Here is a 15,157-nt window from a genome sequence, read left to right as displayed (position 1 = left end):
TGGGTCTCTCTCCCTACCTTTCAAGATTGCCAGACTGAGTACTTCTCTGTCCCTTAGATATACTGGGTCCCTTCCTCCATTCATGATTTTGCTCATTCTCTCCTCCTAGAATCTTCTCCCTGAATCTATAAGTTCTAAATCTCTTCCATGATTTAGGGACTCTGAGCATGCACGCTAAGTCATGACTTAGCATGATTTCAGTCATGTCCAACTCTTTGTGACCCCATGGACTGTAGCCCACCAGGCTCCTCTGTCCATGAGATTCTCCAGGCAAGAATACTGGAGTGGGTTGCCATGCCCTCCTCCAGGGGATCTTTCCGATTCAGGGATTGAACCTGAGACTCGTATGTCTCTTGTATTGACAGGCAGGTTCTTTACCACTAGCGCCACCTAAGCTTCCCTAAAGGGACTCTTTAGGATCACTGAAAACCCAAACTGGCCCTCATCGACAGCTTGTTCCAACTGTCCCTAAGTGTTTTGTTTTCTTTTCTTTTAAGAGTTACTGGTGTAGCATGGTCAAACAGGAAAACATGAAAAGAAATCCTGGGCTTTGCACTCAGGTGGAACTAGGTGGAATCCTAGCTCGGCCGATCACTAATTTAGGTGTCCTCTCAGAGCTTCAGTCCATTTATCTGTGTCGTGGTTTGGGGCGCACACCAAACTCCAATAGCTAAGATGACTTCAGGGCAAAGAAATAAGCTGCCCACAGCCCACCAGCTTGCAGGGCCACAGGAAGTCACCCCTTTGTCCTGCAGGGTGAAGACCAGCAAGAAGATGGTCCGAGCTGACTCTGTCAGTGAGCTCCCGGCACCCAGGAGGCTGAGGTGGAAATGCTCCCCGGAAATTCAAGGCCTCTTAGCCTCCTCAGCAGAAAAACTTCAACAGTAAGGAGAATCCCAGGTCTTTGGGGGTGATGCTCCAGGGGGATCACCATACCACTCCCCCACCCCACCAGCTAGAAGCTTCCAAAGACCCCAGCTCCTCTGCCTCCTCTCACCCACCTCCGCCCACCCCTCTCATGGAAATGCAGTCAAACTAAAGGGGAGTTGTACCTCTTGGGGAAATAACCTTGCCGAAGTATCTTTCATTTCCATAAAATGCAAACATGCATCTATTTTTTCCCACAGGTTTCACCTGACTGAGCAGAGTCAAGGCGGGGAAATCATCTCCAGCTTCCGGGGGAGGGGGGGTCATTGCCAACCGGTTTGAATAAGTCATTTGAATCCAGGCGATTTCAATTTGCTTGAATTTACACTGCAACTTGACAAGGGGCCTTTTTTTCCCAAGGGCAGCCCTAACGGGACCCAGCAGGAGGCCCCGGGGGGAATATGAGCCCTTGCTAGCAGTCAGAAGGTGTGCTGGGAGCCACGGTCTGGCAACTACATATGGACTTTGGCTGTTCATCCCCTCATTCAATAAATGAGCAGGAGTGCATTCACTCATTCTTTCACTCATTTGTTCATCATACATGTGCAGAGCTCTGGTGTGCTCCAGGCCTCTGGTAGGGCTCTTGGGACACAGAAATCAATGTGCCATGAGTCCCACCCTCCATACTTTGGTGGAGGAACTGGATCCCCAAAGCAAAAATGTCAGATGCAGTAAGCGCCCAAACCAGAGACAGATATTTGGTCCTGAACCCACAGAGGACACTGGAGCTGAGTTCTGCCAGGAGGCAGAGTGAGGGCTTCGCAGAAATGGGCCTTGAAGGATAACTAGGAGTTTGTGGTGCCAACAGCTAGGGAAGAGACAGGTTCATAAGATCAGGTTGTTTGGAGGCCAGCAAGTGAGAGAATGACCAGAGCTGGGGCAATAAGGGGAAGCTGGGGTCACATTGCAAAGAGCTTCATGTCCTTACATTATGGGGACTGGAAGCTGTGCTGCAGTTGTGAGGAACCCCTGGAGGATTTGATTTAGGGCATGGGGTTTCAGGAAACCAATGAGGAGACTGTGGGAATAGCGCGGTGAGCAGGACAGAGCGTGGCTGGGCTCAGAAGCGAGGGATGGGGAGGGTGAGTCCACAGCGAGCTGCTGGAGGTGTTGACTGACTTTCCAGGGGGAAGAAGAGAGGCCTCAGGTGTTCATCTGTAAGTGCTCATATCTCAACCCTATGGGGCTGCTCTTGGGACACGAAGGTGAGTGAGTTGGTGGGCTGGTGAGCCCTGGATAGAAGAAAGAGTTGGCTTATTTCAGGGCTTCAGACAGCTGTCATGTGATCCCAAGCGCCCAGCTTTCCTTTCTAGAGGACCGGAAGAGCCAAGAGAGGCCTGTGGGTAGGGAAGCAGGAGAAGCCGTGGGGTCCTGAGCTGCCATGGAAGGTAGGTAGGGTCTGAGGGGCCAGGGCTTGGCCAAGAAGTTGCCAGGTGGCTGGGGTGACTGTGAGCTCAGCCTGTCCAGGGACAGTGGGTCAACAGGACAGACTGAAGGGTGAGTTCCCATGAGAGCTGGGCCCTCTCTGAGTCCTGCTGGGTCCTCAGAACCTGGCATGGACCAACCGAGAGCTGAGCTCACATTACTGGAGGAATAATTCAAGGCAAGGCAGGCAGGGAACACCAAATCCTGAGGGAGGGTGGGAGAAGGGGTCAGGGCTGCCCACCCAGGGCTCTGCACACACACACACACACGCGCACACACACACACACACGGCTGGTAGCCAGATGGCGGGGATCTTGCTGCATGTTGCTCCTGCAAGCCATCAGCCTGGACCCCAAACTCATTATGAAGGAGACTGGTCAATATAGTGAGGGGAAGGGAGTGGGGAGACCAGTGCTAAAGGTCTGTCTCAGTGTGGACTCAGGGAATCTTCTATTTGACAGTGATTTGTGGGCAGCAAAGGTCTGGGCATATCACGGGAGGCTCAGCATCAATTTCTGGGTAAAATGGATTTTCAGTCACCAACAAAGCCCGGATGAGCAGCTTTAGCTGCGGTGACTGTGACCAGCGGCCAGGCCCCAGGCCCTTCTTTCCACAGCACAACAGGGACAAGTCTCAGTGAGAGATGCTGCTTGCAGCCATCAGAGAAACAGGCTTTTCCCTGGACATGGGGGGTTGGCAGTTCTGGCAGGATGGCCAGGATGCCCAAAGAGTCCATGGGGATGCTGGACACACCTTCCCAAACAGGTCAAAATGCATGGCCTCTATGAGGCCTACTTCTAGGGGCAATGAATTTCTTGGACTTTGTTTGTGGGCTGTGTTCTCCTTGCCCATGCAAATGACCCTTGTGCTTCTGTGTCCCTCCCTGCAGCCAGGCCCACCTCCCCCACCCTCAGTACAGAACCACTGCCCTATCCAGCCAAGCCTCACCCTCAGTTCAGAGTCCCCTTAGTTGGCATGCCCTCTGCCACTTCCATACATCAAGGCCTGTCTCTGACTGTGTCCTGGACACCTTACTGCTTTGACATGGACCAGGCTCGAGAAACTTCATTAGACTCTGTGGTGAGTGCCTTCTATTCTGCATGCAGTGAAAGCTTCTTTCGTTTTCTTCCACAGAATAGTAAAGAATCTCGACTTCACCGTTTATAAGTTTGACAACTATGGGAAAACATTCATTAAGCAGCAGAAATGCAGCCCTGATGCCTTTATTCAGGTGGCCCTCCAGCTGGCCTTCTACAGGTAAGCACAGCCTGTCCAGGGGGACTGACTGATGAGCTACTGTAGGGTCTAGAAGCATCTTGGAGGGAGGGATGACTCTCTGTGAGCCTAGAGGATGGGGGTATGACCAGGGAAGGATGCATGGAAAGACCCTGTCACCTAAAGCTGGCAAGCAATGACCCAGGGGCACAGAGTTCATGGGGGGTGGAGGGACGCAGAACTAACAGGGGCCAGGCAGGTGGTGAGGATGTTAGGTGGTTTCCTCCTGATCTCAGCCAGCCCACCTGGGGCGCTGGAGTCGTGACCTGTTCCACCCAGTTTTCCTGGTCTTGACAAGGAGATGGAACTAGCATCCCTGCCCACCCCCTGGTGGGTCAAGTCAAACATTTGGGGCCTAACTGGTTTCTTTCGCTCATTCCCCTCACCCCACAGCAGTTCTCCTCCATCCTCTGCCCTCCACCTCCAAGCCCCTGCCATCTGATGTTTGGTCAACTGTAGCCTGCCTTTGCAGGTCTCTGCTTCCACTCTTGTCCCCAATAATCCTGTCTTTGTGAAGCATGAACTTGGAAATAAACAAATCAGATTCCATCACCTACCACCTCAAACCCTCCCAGTGGTTTCCCATCATGCTTAGAACAAAGTTCAGGCTTAGAAAGGCTCCTTGTGAACCAGCCTTCCTGGGGCCCTGCCCCCAAGCTCTCTTCCGCCTCCAGACCTTTGCTTTGTGCCAGTGTCTCTGCCCACCCACCTGTCACTGCCACTCTTCGCACACCATCTCCTCCCTACAGCTCAGGTCTCAGCTCAGGCACCAGCCCTCAGAGGCCACCTCGGAGCCTCTTGCTACCGGTTCTCTGTCGCAGCATGCTGCGTTCTTTTTTCATTCATGGCAGTTGTTATGCATGTGGGCTCTCTTGCTCATGGATTCACTGACTTTGTTTTCTAAGCTGTCTCTCCCAGGCGTGATGTTCTCGTTATCTTGCGTGCCTGGGACAGAGTAGGCATCAGGGACTGTCAGAGCCCTGAGAAGACACTGCAGGGGTTTTAGGCTGGGGTGGCATGGTCAGTGTGTGGTTTAGGAAAATCCCTTAAGTGGTAGCTCTGTCCTGGGGAAGAGATGCAGAGTTGGGATTAAGGGTTGAAGGCAGGGTAGGGAGCTGAATTGGCCTCTTATGAGGGGCGAAAAATAATGCAAAATAGATCTTCCTCAAGACAGGGCTAGCTCCTGTTGGTCCCAGCATTCCAGAAGCGGCAGCTCATAAACTAGCACAGGCGCTATGTAGTAAATAGCACCACACCCCCACCAGAACCTGATTTTGGTCTGCAATCAGGATAGGCATATAGTGACTTGGAGAAGGCCCTGGCAAGGAGGTGTCACTAATGAGTGGGTGGCATCCCAGACTCTAGTGTCCCTCGCAGGGCGTGTGACTCACAGGGAAGGGAGTGCAGCCACTCTGAGTGTTATCTGTCAAGTTGACATCACCCCACACAAGGACTGTGCTCACCGCCAGGATGTGGGGATCTCGCTGGCATTGGGCTGTGGCAGGACCCGGCCTCTGGAACTGCAGTCAATGTCGTTCTGATACTCAGATGGGATGTGGCTAAAATGGGCCATGAGGTCAGTGTTCTGCTAGTGCCATGGCTGGGGACACTGCCGCCCTGGTGCTCAAGCACTTTAGAGCTTCAGATCCAAATCCCAGAGGGGCTGGGGACAGAGCTCCCTTCCTCTACCCTCCAGGGATCTTTGCTGTCACTGGACATGGCCAGGAATAGATGAAGCCAGAGGCTCCCAGGCTCATTGAATAAACAAAATACCACCTGCTGCCTATGGAATGAATGCTTCAGAGTTTCAACTGTAACAAAAAAATTTTTTTAAATCTGCTTCTAGATTCAGCAGAAACCTGGAAGCTGCCTGAATTGGGGCTGATCAGCTACCAGCCAGTGATGGCATCTACTTTTGTGCTGAGCATGGTGATTGCTCTGAGGGGCTGTAGGATACAGGAAATGAGCTCCCTGCCAGAGTCTTGGGGGGAAAAGGAGACATGAGTATAGGAAGTGCCACTTTCTTGGCAAGTCATACAGTGTCAAGCACTGAACCCAATCAAACTCGCGATTCCCCACTCCTGGAACTTACCCAGGGCGAGGGAGACTTGCCTGGAGGAGGCCAAGATACAAGGCCACAACATGCTGTGTGACTTCGGGCTGTCACTGCCCCTCTCCGAGTTCTGTGTCTTTCCCCTCCCTGACCCCTTAACACCAATAGCTTTACTGACTGGTGAGAAAGGTGTTTGCCAGCCTGGTGTGCAAGCCTAAGGGTGCTTGCTCAGTTCACATTATCTGAGGAAGAGACTTTCTCGGACTGGTGGGGCCAAAGATCACAGACGTGAGGAAGGAGAGACACAGCTCTGGTACCCGTGAGTCACTTTGGAAGCAACGCTGCCCCTGGACGGTGGGCCTCTGCAGCAGCTGGCACCCATGGCCACTAAGGCTCCCTCCCTGCCTCGATCCATAGGTCATGATTGAATTGTTTTTAAATAGAACAGGATTCTCTCAAGAGTGGGAATGATGAATTATTCCATGCTGTGCTATTAATCACTCACTCATTGGGTCTTGCAGAAAATTCTAGGATTCCCACCAGATTGGGACTTTAAAAAAAAAAAACAAAAAACAACTACCAGTCATGTCTTCCTTATATTTTATATCCATACAGTACCATCCACACAGGAAAGTGTGCTCAGCTCTTCATATCAGAGGCTCCCCAACATTCATCTTTGGGGAATCTTCTCCAGAATTCTATTAGCATTAAAATGAAAGACTGTGCCGAGCGAAGGCAGGAACTGTAAAAATAAAGGCAGGCGAGGCTGTTTTTCCTTCTGCATTTATGACTCCCTGAGAAGGCAGCACTGTCTGCCATTCCCCCTTCATCCTGTGCAGGCTCCACGGGAAACTCGTGCCCACCTACGAGAGCGCGTCCATCCGCCGGTTCCACGAGGGACGGGTGGACAACATTCGATCGGCCACTCCGGAGGCGCTGCGTTTTGTGAAAGCCATCACTGACCACTGCACAGCCGCCGTGCCGGTAAGTCTTGCTGGCCTGAGGGGTCTCAGGGAGGTCAGTGGGGCAGCTTTGGGCCGCCTGTGACTCAGCTCCGGGACACCCAGCTCCTTTGGCTGGTCTGTACCCGAGCAGCTTCTTAAAGCCCCGTGCGCTGTGTCTCTGTCCATTTACAGGATTCGGAGAAGCTACTGCTCCTGAAGGATGCCATCCGAGCCCAGACGGAGTTCACAGTCATGGTGAGTGACCTCGCCTGAGCTCAGGACCCCGGCTGTGTCCAGAGCCGGGGCCTCAGCACAGACTCTGGGTGACAGCTGGGCCACCTCCTATGCAGCGACTTGGTGAGGACACCTTGCCTCTCAGAGCCTCCTCTTTCTTATTTTTAAAAGCTGGGTAACACAGCACTCCTGCTTTTTACAGGGATTTTACAGGAATACAATGAATGGTCTTTGAAACAACACCAGGAGTAATAGCACCAACATGTAAAGCACCTTACAGTTTATATAAGGGAAGTCAGATGTATGTGGTTCGTGCAATCTCAGGTGAGGCAGTGTTTATTCCCACCCAGGGCTGTTTCTGCCTTCTTATTCTCCATGTATTTATTTATTTATACTGCTTGTGAATAAAAAGATTTTTATTTTTGCTGAAAGTTAGTGGTGAAATTGAAATGGTAACGGAAATGCTTTCCTGGGTTAGGAAAATAATATGTTTTCTGGCACTGCAAAGCCATTATTTGCATACAAACCAAAAATAAGCTACTGCTTGGACTGGTGATCAATATATTAATTGTGAATCATTCAGATACAGTCTTTAGAGGATCATACAATCTATGAAAAGGAGTTTACTTTGTATTTACTTTGTTTACTATCTATGTATTTGAAAGCAAGCACAACATAGATCTGGGTTTTAGAACTAGCCAGTATAGGCTTTTCTCCAATTCAGTTGCTAGGTCCCTGATTCATCTGAATGGGTGTTTGTTCAGTTTGGGGAAAATCAAGCTTGCTCTCATGTCTCCCGTGGGTATCCCTTGTTTTTCTGCTCTATGCCAGTCAAGGCATTAGGTGCTGGCAAATAAAAAATGCAGCCCTATCTTGGGGAGTTCACTATGTAGTAGGGAAAAGGGGCCTTAACTATTTCAGGAAGTAGCAGAGAACATTGCTTGGGAAAGCCAGGTGAACTCCCCAGAGGAAGTAGTGCTGCATATGAGACTTAAAGCAGGAAGTGTTTGTCAGGTAGATGTAGAACAGAAGGATGGCCCTAGAAGGGAACAGCATGTGCAAAGGCCAAGGCTTACAATTTTTACTTATTAAGCTCTCTTTCTAGTAAAACTATTGGAGGATGTAGACCACTGACGTAAGAGAATAAAACACAAAAAAGAAAATCATAAACTTAAACATCAGAAGATTCAACAACAGAAAGAGGCCGAGAAAAAGGATGAGAACAAAGGGAGGTCCCAAGTTGACAGCTGTTCAGCAGACCCAGGGAACAGTCAGTCCACAGAGAAGCAAGAAGTGAAAGGAGAAATTAAACTGATAAATTATCTGATACATTTTTATGCATTAAGGGAAGTTTTACAGTTCTGGCTGAGGATTTACGAATCAATAAATTGTAAATACATAGAAAGGTAAGCAAATGGGAAAATCATAATTTAATCATTTACAAACTGTCAATTCCAGGGAACACGAAAAACTGATTAAGAAAGGAAATCTAATCCTAACACATGCAGGACTCAGGACTCAGCTGTGAATACTTGCATAATTATAGCCATGTAAACACTGAATGTTGATCAAGTGACAAGGAGTTCAAACGTAACTCTGTTGGAAGCATAGGAGAGTGGAAGTATATTTGGGAAGGAGGGTATCAAAGAGCCAAAGTTTCATCTTCTATAATAAGGAAATAGAAAAATGCAGTAGCAGCAGTCTAAGCATGTTATTCAGAACTAAGAAAGTCAGTTGCTAAAAGGGTTCCAAGTGATTGCTTCTGTGGAGTGGGACTCAGTGCTGGCAAAGTGACATAAGTCTTTGGCTTATTTGGTTTTTTTTTTAACTATAAATATACAACTTTGATAATAATTTAAAATTTTATAAAAATTTAGGAAAATATTCTTCAAAGCATTGCCATAGGGTTCTGCTGGTTAACTACTTTAAGTTGGTGAAAATGACTAAATAAAAGAGATCAGGGATAGGGAGAGGAGAGCCATAAAGATGCTTTGTAGGTAAATCTGGTCCCTGGTTGGCTGTGCAGGGTAAGGGACGGAGGAGCAAGTATATTTGGTAGAGGATGTGGAGAAAGGAAATTCCAAGGAAAGGAGCAAATGTGGCCCAGACCAACTGTCACATCCTCTCATAGCACCGTATGCTTCTCCTTCCTAGTATTTACTCAGTTTATGATCACAAGTTTATTTGTATGGTTGGTTAATATGTCTCCCACCCCACCCAAGGCTCCATGAGTCTGTGACTGCTTTGTTCTCTAGCAGCTGCTCAGGCACATAGTAGGCACTAAATTAAGGTTCTTGAATGAACAAAAGACTGGATGTTGAGTCATTTTGCTCATTACTACTCATGGCTGTGATCCAAAGAGTCTGTTGAATCAACCCCAGTTGCTACAGTGACTTCAGAGATGGTGAAAACGGGGGTGGAGTGTCTGCTGTACAGAGTAGCTGCTTTGATAGATCTACACAAATCAGTCATTAAATAGAGGCAACCTGAGAAATTAAAAGTGCATCTACTTCATAGCTGGTCTGTCTCACAGTTCTTCACCTCTGTCCTAACGGGGCACGTCCAAAGTGAGTGGTGATTGTATAACATGTCTTTTCAGCCTATAATTAGGCGTGTTTGGAGAGACTGGGGCCCCTGAGTCATCTTTATGCATCCATTCTCAACGGAAAGAGAACAGCTGTCAAATTCCAAAATGTACCTTGTAAACCTGAACAAAGTTCACTGGTAGAGGATTTCCGCCTATGTAGGGCGTTAACAGCTAAGTGGCCATCTTATGTAATCGTGAAACCCCCAAGAATTACTCACAGTTACCCTGATGTTGATCCAGAGGTTATTACAAGAGGCCAGAGGAGGGACTTCCCTGGGAGCACAGTGGATAGGAATCCATCTGCCAACGCAGAGGACACGAGTTCAATCCCTGATCCGGGAGGATTCCACATGCTGTGGAGCAGCTAAGCCCATGCGCCACAACTACAGAGCCTGTGCTCTAGAGCCCGTGAGCCACAACTCTGAGCCCACATGCTGCAACTACTGAAGCCCATGAGCCCTGGAGCCTGTGCTCTGCAGCAAGAGAAGCCACCGCAATGAGAAGCCCGCACACCACAAAGAAGAGTAGCCCCCACTCACTGCAACTAGAGAAAGCCCACAGAAAGCAACGAAGATGCAGCATGGCCAAAAATAAAACAAATAAAGTTAAAAAATGATTTTAAAAGAAAGAGGCCTCCATGTCTCCATCAGCCCCACAAATTGCTCCAATCAAACATGTAATCCGTGCAAAACCCCTGTGCCTGCTGCACGCAGCCTCCTGTGGGGAAGACAGAAAAGACTGCCCTGGCTCCTCTGTCCCCTTCCAGCCGCACCACCACCCCTGAGCTCCTCCTACGTAGGAGTCTCCACTGCTCTTCTCTTATCCTTTGATAAGATTTCAAATACCTGTGACAAAAAGAAAGACCCTTTCTTCATCCAACAACCCTTGAAAATGTGAGCTGAGCCTCTGCTAAGCTGTCTAGCTCCTGTCTCAAAATTACTCTTAGATTATGAGTCCAGTTTAGTTGAATTGATTCTAAGCCTGTGAAACAGTAGCCAAGATTCAAGGACAGACCTCAGCACCCTCTGCCCCTCATTCCTTGGGCTCCTGCTGGAGGATGAAGTGTTGGTTGTGGTGAAAGCCCATCCAGTGACAGCCTGGGGTACCCCTACCCATGCTTGGATGGGGCCCAGCCAGCACCTGTGCTCCTGCCCAGCTTCTGCCCCTGAAGAGGTGCCTGAGAGGGCCAAGCCAGCCCTGCTGTTTCCACTTGGAGCATCAGGGGTTATACACACTGAACATCAGCAGGGACCATGCTGTTGGGGGGCGGGGAGTTAGACTCACCAGCTTTTAACTCAGACATCCTCATCTAGAACCCAACCTGCTCTGGCTCATCCCGTGTGTGAAGAAATATACAAGGAGCAGAGGCCATGTAGGACAATGCTCGGTCCTGGGCAGCCACCACACACGGACGTGGTCCACAGCAAGCAGTGGGTGGGAAAGAGCCATTAGAGTCCCCACGAGCTTTGCAGACTAGAGAGGAGGGAAGGAGGGGAAGCCCATGTGTCAAATCCTGTTCTCTGTCTCAGGCCATAACAGGGATGGCCATCGACAACCACCTGCTGGGGCTGCGGGAGCTGGCCCGGGAAATGTGCAAGGAACTGCCCGAGATGTTCACGGATGAAACATACCTGATGAGCAACCGGTTTGTCCTCTCCACCAGCCAGGTACTGCCCCAGTGCAGCCAGCACCTGAGAGCACTTAGTGGAAGCAGTGGGCTTTCTCACAAGCTGGGTGATTACAGTCCACTGCTTGGAATCAGCCCGGTCCTGGCTCTGCTTCCAGTGAGCTGCACACCTTTGAGCAGAAGGACCAAAATGCTCAGATTGCTGTTGTCCCCGTCTTCTTAATGCGCATGATCACAAATGCCTCCTTAGCAGAGGTGGGCAGGGGGGGAGAATACCCATTCTGGTGCCCTAACCATTAGGCATACTTCTTCCAATTTGCCCAAGAGGTGGTGTGTCCTACCATGCTGACCATGGGCCCAGAGCCAAGTCCTGGCTCAATCAGATGCGATGATGTAGGTGGAAAGCCCAGACCCCCAGTGCTTGGCACAGACAGGGTCCTCCAAGCAGGTCACAGACCTCATCGTAAGGGGCCACTGCAGGCCCGGCATCTCCTAAACCAGTGCTATAGCATTGTTCTGTTGGAGCACCGCTGACACAAAACCAGAACGCAATCCGTTAGAGAAAGGCAGCCATTTAGGAGAGAAAATACCTACCCCCTCTCCCCCTACCCCACCCTGCAAATATCAGTTTACTAAAACTCCACCTCATCTGCGAAAAGCAGAACGTGGGCAATAAGAAGGGCTGATAAAGTTGTGTTTGAGGATAAAAGCCCACTCAGTAATTTCATTTTGTCATTACGGCAGTGAGCTTGCAGACGTGATTAAACGAGGACAGAACACAACAACATAAATTCTTCAGGAAACCATCCATGGGCAAAAAGTGCTTCGGAACGGCTTTATGGCCTTCGGCTGTTGCACGGCAAATTTATCTGACAATGAGGTGACTCTATTAGCAAGACTAATGGTCTGTTCTGCCCCATTAAAACGGCCGGTGTCATTTCTGAAGACCTGAGCATACAGGGCCTGTGGGTTTAAAACACACACCGCCCTGCACCTGCTCAAGAACACACTCCATTTTCCCCTCGAAAATCAGCTAATACAATTAATTCAGGGTGTGGTGGTATTTTTTTTTCTCCAACTGGAATGAACATTGATGGCTTCAACGCCTTCAGAAGCACTTTTTCTTGGCTGGTGATCCAGATTACAAAATCGCAGCCCTCTGAATTCAAAATGTATCAGGTACATAACTAAAAACTCCAGTTGATGGCAATCTCTGAAACGCCCAATGCTGGGTAATTGTGTGTGACCAGGCTGTGGGGAGAAAAGCAGACCAGCCAGGCAATACTGACAGTAATTAAGGATGTGGGAAAAAATCGACAGAGAAGAGGAGCCAGATTTCCTCCAGTTCATAAATTACTCCCTCTGGGAAGCCATCTAACTGTTGGGTGCCACCAGGGTGCCATTTAGTAAATTGCTCTGATTGCCTGGGTGATTCAAACAGCCCCCAGGTGAACGAGAGATTCGGCCCAGCACCGGGTCACTCTGGGAGCTTCCGACTCATCGAGTAGAGCAGATTTCACACCAGGGAGGGGCTTATGGCCTCTCTTCTGATTCATGCAGTTAGATGGGTTTGTTTTGATGACTCTGGCTGTGGCCATCCATGATGAAGCAATCAGTTGATGTGGTTAATTTGGTCACACACCCAGGTGGGAAATAGTCAAAGAGAAGCAAATATCTCATCGAGGCCCCTGGGCTGTTGGAACGTCATGCTTTGAGCAGACTTTCAGAACAAGCAACTTCTGACTTGTCCTCTCCTCCAGGTACCCACCACCATGGAGATGTTTTGCTGCTATGGTCCCGTGGTACCCAATGGGTATGGTGCCTGCTACAACCCCCAGCCAGAGAGCATCCTTTTCTGCATCTCCAGCTTCCACAACTGCAAGGAGACATCATCAACCAAGTTTGCAAAAGCTGTGGAAGAAAGCCTCCTTGAAATGAGACACCTCTGCAGTCTGCCACTGTCTGCCACAGGCAAGCCACCGGCGACAAAGGAAAAAGTAACAAGGCCCAGTCAGGGGCACCAACCTTGATGGCTGCCACCAGGTTTCAACTCCTCAACCCAGCATTCTGCAGCTGCCAGACCCTGCCGAACCCCATGCTCCCAGCCTTCACCGCAGCTTTCTGTAGCTTCCCTATAACTCCAGACCCAACACAGACCACACTGAAGCATCACACAAAGCTGGACTGGTAGGAGGAACGCATCCTTCATGAGGCATGGGAATCATCATTTTTTATCAAGGTGTCCTCGGGCCTGTGTGCTGGGAAATAAGACCAGCCTGGCTCTGAGGTGGCCCGACTGAGATGGGGAAGCCACCACTGACTTCCCTCCATAGCCACAGAAGCTCAGTATTGGTGTGTGCTTCCCAGCAGGACCTAGCATGTCCAATGAAAGAATGAGTCACCTTATTATGTGCAATGTACCCAAATGAACCATGAAGGAAGAGGCTAACCCCAGGTCATTGCCTTGTGTCTCTTGGGGAGGAGTAGAAAGCTTTGTTTTCAGATTCAAAGCAGTCTGATCATGGCATTCAGAGCAACACGCCCTGAGACACATCGTCCTGTAAGCAGTACCCACCCCCGACACACACGCGCACACACACACACACACACACACACACACACACACACACAGCCCAAGTTAATTTAAAATACAGTGATCTGGGCCTGCAAACACATTTCTCCTTTTGCCTCCCAGAAGCAGCCTTCCACTGAGTTCAGAAAATCTGGTCTGGCTATTCTGAAAGGGGAAGAAAATGGTCTGCCATTGCCCTGGAGTAGCTGCTTCTCCCTGCTTTCCCTGGGGGCTTGGCAGGGACCAATCCACCTCCCCAGGGATCCTGCCGCTTGCATTTTTTCTGGTTGTGTTCCCACTTGCCTTCACAAGAAACATGCCCTGATAGGTGATCTGCCTTTAGGAGGAGAGCAGGATGCTTTAGGGGTTTTCTGCTGCTATTGCTTACTTGTTTTGTTTTGTTCATTCTTAAGAGAGGCTTTTAAGAAAAGCACTGTGACATTAATTTCAGAATATGATTTCAGTGGCCTAAGCTGGACATCCTTGGACAGCTGGGCTACTTTATGTAAAGGATGCTATCTAGGGATTCTGACTAAAATGCATGTGGAGGAGCCCAAATCAGAGCTCTCCACCGGCCTGGGGGCTGAGGGCACAGCTGGTGAAGAGAGGGGCTGGGAGGAGGGAATGGCTGTGCACAGAGCCAGCCCTGATGGAGGGGCCAACAGAACTGAGCTGAGAATGTCTAGGGAGGCAGTGATCATGGAGGAGATGTGAGAGGCACTTTCTGTTAGGGCATATTTTTATGGGAAAGCAACCAGAAAAATCAAAACTGCAAATAGCCAAGGCAGCCTGCTTCTGTCCAGAGGATGTGCAGAACTGGGCTCCTATCACACTGAGTTCTGCCATGCTTCCTGTGGGTTTTCCTAAAAAAAGAAAAGCCCTCTACTCCTCCAGCAAAGACATGAGGCAATGACCTGCCCATCCTGCTCTGTATCACCCTCCACTGTGGCCCAGGGACACTGAATGTGTTTCTTCTTTGGAGCACTGTTCAAGCTCTCTGCCCTTTGACTAACATAGAAGCAGGCAGGGCTGAGATGGGGGGAACATTTTGACCTTTGCTAGGACCTTTGATAACACAGACAACCCTAAGCTATAAATTCCTTGAGCCCCTGGTTTTAGGTTGAGAATTTCTATTGTATGATCTGGGAGATTCTGGCACTGCCCCTTCAAAATCATTGGTCTGCAGGGTCCATGCTGCTTCCCTCACATGTCCACATTTCTGTTCCCCCTGGAAAAGTACAGCCCAAGAGTCCCAGGAATGTTTGGGGAACTGCTGTCCACCTGCTGAAAGCTGACTCAAAGCTACCTACTTGTTCTCAGCAAATGACCACAGTGAAGATCCAAGTTCTCTTCTGGTTTCTCTCCAAAAATTTCTGGGCAGGTAGGCAGCTCTGGTTTGGGGATCAGGCAGCCTCACTGATCTTGGCCAAGAGACTGAAAAAGCCCCGAGACTCAAATTCTTCCATCATCAAATGGGGACAAGAGCATCCCAGGCTTGTGAGGTTGTCAGGAT

General features: G+C 49.6%; 1 protein-coding gene across 1 annotated transcript in view; it reads left to right on the top strand.

The window, feature by feature from the left end:
- Positions 1-13,102, top strand: part of CHAT (choline O-acetyltransferase) — a 45,331-nt gene extending 32,229 nt beyond the window's left edge. The window contains exons 9-14 of the mRNA XM_081561464.1: positions 756-884; positions 3,487-3,609; positions 6,520-6,664; positions 6,817-6,879; positions 10,975-11,112; positions 12,833-13,102. Of these exons, the coding sequence (XP_081417590.1) occupies positions 756-884; positions 3,487-3,609; positions 6,520-6,664; positions 6,817-6,879; positions 10,975-11,112; positions 12,833-13,102 (868 nt within the window). The remainder of the gene's footprint in view (positions 1-755; positions 885-3,486; positions 3,610-6,519; positions 6,665-6,816; positions 6,880-10,974; positions 11,113-12,832) is intronic.
- Positions 13,103-15,157: the final 2,055 nt, after the last annotated feature.

Source organism: Giraffa tippelskirchi, chromosome 2 (genome assembly GCF_054371585.1).
Source record: "Giraffa tippelskirchi isolate mGirTip1 chromosome 2, T2T-mGirTip1v1.2.pri, whole genome shotgun sequence".
Taxonomy (NCBI): domain Eukaryota; kingdom Metazoa; phylum Chordata; class Mammalia; order Artiodactyla; family Giraffidae; genus Giraffa; species Giraffa tippelskirchi.
The sequence above is the reverse complement of the archived record's forward strand: the minus strand, read 5'-3'. Positions and strand labels throughout refer to the sequence as shown.